At 49.3% G+C, this 6,000-nt stretch overlaps 1 protein-coding gene across 4 annotated transcripts in view; it reads right to left on the reverse strand.

The window, feature by feature from the left end:
* The window catches only part of SOBP (sine oculis binding protein homolog), a 119,021-nt gene extending 113,339 nt beyond the window's left edge, over positions 1-5,682 (reverse strand). For all 4 annotated transcript variants that reach the window (XM_027814632.2, XM_005445722.3, XM_027814628.2 and 1 more), the window contains exon 1: positions 5,240-5,682. In XM_027814632.2, coding sequence (XP_027670433.1) covers positions 5,240-5,335 — 96 coding nt within the window. In that variant the 5' untranslated portion in view covers positions 5,336-5,682. The remainder of the gene's footprint in view (positions 1-5,239) is intronic.
* Positions 5,683-6,000: the final 318 nt, after the last annotated feature.

Below are 6,000 nucleotides of genomic sequence, written 5' to 3' on the forward strand. Positions count from 1 at the left end.
TGCCAGCACACTCAGGCAGCCAGTTAACATCCCACTGGAGCCAAATCTCCCGCACCCCTCTAGCTGCCAGCGCACCACCACAGCTGCCCAACTGCCAGGGTATTTGCCACGGCTGCAGCACAACCACCACATCCCTGCCAAAGAAACTGGCCCAAAAATGCTCCAGTGGCCCCAGTCACACAACACTGCCAAAGCCCTCCCTTCCTAATCGACAGCAATTCTTTTTTTGCCCCCTGCTAAGTCCCAAACCACTTATCACCACTGCAGGGCAATTTGCATGTTTTAACTGTATGATTTCTCTATTCTTGTACTATACAGAAATATCCTCCTGCCTGGAAGGGCCAGGAAAACTAACTAACTATTATGCTCATTGGTATTTTGACTTGAATTTGCTTCCTATTCAGGGGAAAGATGAAGAAGAGTGTGTTGACTCGCCAGACTGTGGTTCCTCTCCTTTGTGACTGACTTATATGCTAGGCAGTAAAAACATAATCACATTTACTCCCGCTTTAGGATTCATTTCATCGTAACGGTACACCTACACCTTGATTTTTTTACAATGCAATGCATCATTTTCCCAAATCTTTGCTAATTAATATATTCTGAAGCTAAGCCATGCTTCTCTTTCCATCTTAGACCTCTTACCTTTCCTTCTCTATGAACCTTATTCACAGGGGGCAAAGCCTGGCTTCACTGAACGAGGCCTGGCAAACACGGAGGCAGGAAACGCAGGGGAGAATAAGTCTGTCAGACTCATTTTCTTCTAGGTTTTACTGCTGAATGTTTATTTCAGATCTGGGAGGAAGCACAGTGGCTCCATTCCATTTCCTTGCCTGCACAACCCACTCGGTCACAGCCCCACAAATTCACTTTTCACTTTCACTGCACCAAGGAAATAAAAATGTTTCTACAGTCACAACGCAAACTCGAATTTATTTTTTTTTTCCGGCCCTCACTTTCTTTGCTTATTTACATCGTCGCCATATTGAATTTTACAGTTAGACCTTTATGACATCGGAAAGCAACATTTCTTGATGCTTTAATTTCCTTTGTCCTCTCATGTACGCGTTTGGTTCTGCAACACCCGCTGTGTTTGGGGAAGCACTGCTTCTGCCCTGCACAGGCAGGTAGGCTCCCTGTGCAGGCAACACAGCTCCCTTTGCAGCCATCCCACAGAACTCCGTCCACGCAGGCTCCGCAAGAAAACCTCCTCCACCTCAGGCTCCTGAAATAGTACAACTGATAAAGTCTGTCTGCTTTTCCACTTTCCCAAAGACATTTTTTGCCTTTCAGGAGAGAAGGGAGGAGTTTCCTTGGAATCTTCTGAATGCTCAGAGCAATCTGGCTCGCTCCAGGCACGGGGCTGCTACGCCTGCTTCACTGCTTTCCTCCTTCTGACAGTAGTACTTTTCAATGCCAAACAGGGAGTATTAAAACACTAAACTGAAAGATCTTCTGATGAGTTTACTATTAAACTATAACAGATGGGGCTGTCTTAAGCTCTAGGCATCAGGAACGAAGCCCAATTTTAGATACAAATTAGTTATTGAGAATATTTATAGATGGTAAACTCCCTGGGCACATGGAGCAACCCTGTGAAATTACAGCACAAATTAATTGCTCGCCTTTCAACTGACAGAGACATGCGGATACATTGTCTTGTTTGTTCAGGAGAACTTCCAGTGCAATCCAGTACTGGATGCAACTCCATTTCACAACCGTGTGGAGCAGCTCACTGTTCCTCCTGAGCAGCACTGCTGCCTGGCAGCAGGATGGCAAAGCGAAATAAGCTGAGGAGGGAGGGATGGGGAAGCCACCACTGCGCCTTGATGAGTGCTTTCATCAATTAAACTGTAAACAGTATTTTGGTCCTAAAATAGTACTGGGTTCTCTGATTATGATAGCTTTGGATCTATCAGGTGTCCTGTCACTCATCAGCGAGTGAGAAATGGCACTGAACTGAATTTCAGAATAACTACCGCTCTTCTTCCAAAGCGTGAGGTGAACAATGCTACCTCTGGAAGAAAAAAAATGGAAAGTATCATCTGAAGAAAAAAAAAACAAAACTAGGAAAAAGAATGAGAGGCTGCAAAGGTCACGGTGTAACAAAACAGTTCCTCCTGCATATATTTTTCATTGAAATGTAATATCAGAAAACTGTGCAGAGTCGTGTACTTTTTGCACACAACATTGTATCAAATTAAAATTTGTTATAACCATCATGTACATTAGGTTAGCGATAACAAAAATGTAACTTAATATCTGGCATAGGGAAAGAGCAAGCAACCTGAATACCCATCCAGTCATGTTAAAACCGAGCTGTGACAGTACTGTTGGAAGACACCAAACCAAGAATTTAGGTGTTGTGATTCTTCTTGAGTAAATATCTGGCTGTATCAAACAGCAAGTCTTGAAGGAAAGTCTCTGTGATGAGGTAATTTTATTGCTCATTCATAGTGCCCTGCATTTGCTGTACATAAAATAGACACTTGTACCAATGGCCTTTCTATTATCCAAAGGGAAAAAAAAAAAACCCACACCAAAAAAACCAACACATATACACCAGTCTTTTCTGCTAGCAAAGGGAGGCAATTCGATGCAACGTGGGCTGAAACCTGAGTAGGTCACTGTACACCATGATAAAATTCCCTAATCCCTGAGCCAAATTTCCCTGAGGGGGCCCTCCTACTTCTCCTTCACTTTCCAAGCTGACTTTTCCATTCCCTCTCTCGTCTTTTCCTCCCCTTCATCTCTTTCATTTCCCCTACCTTAAAGCCTTGATATCTGATCTTCTGCTGATACTCGGGTTACAGTTTTTACAGCTTAGGCTGTCTATTGCTGTATACATTCCTTTCTTTCTGCTCTGCCGTGATTACTTACCAGAGCTTATTTTACACTGGTCCAGATGAAAGCAGTTCAGATGAAGGGAAACAGTCAGCCTGTTTGAACATTACAGATATGAACCTACACAAGGGCACATTGTGCTCCCTCTGTCATTTCACTGCAAACATTTTGCACAGTGTAACCAATTTGTTACATTATTGTATTCCTCGGGTTTATGAAGAGCAACCAGAGGTCTTAATTCATCGGTAAAGAAAAAAAGAGTAAATGATTGCCACAGGATTTAAACTTTCCTCAACGGTCAAAAATTCAAGCCACTTTTTTACTCCCCCCCGCCCCCTTCTCCTTCCCCTTCTTGGGTGATAGCAGCCAACTGTCCTACTAAAAATACATGGCATATATAGCATAGTTTACACCGAAAGGTGGCCTGTCTTTTGTGAAAGGTTCTGCCATCAGCTACCTCATTCTTGACCAGAAATCACATTGGTTCAAAATGCCGTTTCTAACCCCCTTTAATTTTTAAGTCAGCTGAAATCTTGAGGATTCTGACCTTAAGCAGCAGCTACCCATAATCAAAAAAGGGAAACTCTCTACATGAAGGTTAACACCAATGCTCAGTACCAAAGCATTAGTTTAAAATTGTGTAATTTTTCTCCTTCACACAATGTTGTTTTTGTTTCTTCCTCACCCTTTCAGACAAACATCTGTTATACTGTAGAAGAACAACTATCTCCCAAACCGCTGAGTGTGCCTGCAGCCAAAGTAAACAAAACAAACCCAGAGGATGCAGCACAGTCAGCCTTTATATCCAGCCAGGATAACATTTCACATGTTTTGATTAAAATTAGCTAATTTGTAATTCTAGAACCTATGAAACTTAAAAGCTGCAATCCATATAGATTGCATTAGGCGATGCTCTACGGGGCCAATGTCCTATACCACAGACCCCTGCAGTCCTCAAAACTATGTGGGATTTCAATGAGCCATGACTCTTGTCCTTTGGTGCCTGCACAGAGCCCTCTCTGAAGGTAGGATGTGCCATATATACCTCACAAATAACCATACCGCTCCTCGGGACTTTGAACTAGTATGGTTTGTTTCCAAAGAGATGCACCAACACGTTATTGTGCCTGTTTCCCTAATACTACTCTTGTCCACGTTTCCAGTCGATGTGCACGCAGAACTGTGTACACACTCATTACGCAGGCAGCAGGAGCAAGAATGCCTGCCTTAGGCAGGAAAGGGCACCTAACCAAAATTAGTGGTGTGCAAAAGAGGGGCGAGGGGAGGGGATTGTGCATTCCTGTTTCATTTTACACGGGGAGATCAATGCTCTGGAAAGCAAAGATGTTTTCACTAGGCATCACACATACTCCTATATTCGCCTATGTAGTAGCATACATACTATGTGAATGTGTGACATTTTCCAGGCAGTCCTCCACTTACAATCAGCCTTTTAATAAATGACATATTCAAAAGAAACGTCCGCAGCTTTATCTCATAACCAGACTACGCCGTTTTAGTCACTTTATCTGCACATTAAACAACAACAAGTTCAGCTGAAGTCTCACAATACGCTGTTCCCAACTTCGGGGAATCAGAGATGTAAAACAAACGGATATGGAACAGACGTGGAAAACAGGCGCAAAAAAAAAAGAAAAATTGGACCGGTCGAGCCCGGAGCAGCGACCCAAATGATAAAGAAAGTCCCCAAATAACAATTTTTGTGCAGTCACAGCCATCCTAACATCTGGAGCGGCTGCCTCAAGCGCTACGCACAGCTGGACCGGCCCCGGTTCTTGTCATGCAGGACAGCCGCCCGCGCGATAAACGCGCTTCCAGCAAAGGCGGCTCGCGGCTCGCGGCGGCTCGCGGCGCCGGCGGCGGAGCGGAGCGGAGCGGAGCGCGGCGCGGCGGAGGCGGCGGGGAGCGGATGCGCGGTGCTCCCAAGTGCGGGAGCGATGCGCGGCTCAGACTGTAACATTTCACTTTGACAATTTAATTACACAGTTGCAGCTGGCTATTGGAAAAGGAGAGAAATACATAGTTTAAGAGGGGTCCCCTTCTTTCCTAACTTTAAGGGCTTCCCTGCCACCTGAGGGGATGGCTGGGGGGGGGGGGCGGGGGGGCGGGGGGCAGGGAGGCTCATCACTGGCACCCAAGGAGCTTAAAAGCCCAACGAGGGAGAGTTATTTTAAAAAAATAAATAAAGCTGGTCAATGAACAGGATTTGCAGCCTGTGTGAATTCGTCTCTGTTTTCAGCCCAGGAGGCGGAGTTGAGACACATTCAGTGCATCCTACAAAAAAAAAAAAAATGACAAGAGATCCTTTCTTATTTGATTTCCACGCAGGGGGGCGGGGGGGACCCCCGCTCCCTTCCCCATCACAGGCACCTACCTTCATCTCCTCGTTGATCTCCCGTTTCACCGGGTGAGCCGGCTTCCTGCTCCTTTTATTTTCGGGAGGTCTCCCTTCTTTCTCCATTTCTGCCATTTTTTGCGCCTACTTGGTGGTGGAGATGAAATGGCTGCTGGTGCTCTGGGGGGGCCGGGAGGGGCGCGGGGGGGGCGGCGGCGGCGGCTCTCAGTGGTGGCAGGCGGCGCCGCGGAGGGCCCGGGGGGAGCGCGGCGGCGGCGGCGGGCGGGCGGGGGGCGCGGGCGGGCAGGGGCGCGGGTGCCCCGGCGAGTCAGCCATCTTCTGCCTCGCCGCCGGCCTGCATGGGAGCGGCGCGGCGCGGCGCGGCGGGGCGGCGGGGCGAGCGGGCGAGAGGCAGCGCGGAGCGAGCCGGCCCCGCGCCTGCTGTGGCGCTGCTGGCGGGCTGCCGCGGAGGGGGCGGCGGAGGGAAGGGGGAGGCCGGCCTCGGCCCGCCGGCGGGCGGGGCTTGCCGGCACCGAATCGGCCGCCGCTGGCCGCCATGGGAGCCGGGGGTGGGGGGGGGTGGGGGCGGCCGCGCCGAGCACCGGGCGGAGCGGAGCGGAGAGGAGGGGGCGGCGCGCCCCCGCCCCCAGCCGGGATGGGGGAGGGGGGCCGTGAGCCCCCACGCACACGCGGGGGGTCCGCCCGGCCTGCCCCCGGCCCCCCGGCCCCGGCCCGGCCCCGCCGCTGTCAGACGGGGCTCCCCGCCGCGCCGGGGTTTCCTGACTCCCGTTGTCCCCTCA

Source organism: Falco cherrug, chromosome 6 (assembly GCF_023634085.1).
Source record: "Falco cherrug isolate bFalChe1 chromosome 6, bFalChe1.pri, whole genome shotgun sequence".
Classification (NCBI taxonomy): Eukaryota; Metazoa; Chordata; class Aves; order Falconiformes; family Falconidae; genus Falco; species Falco cherrug.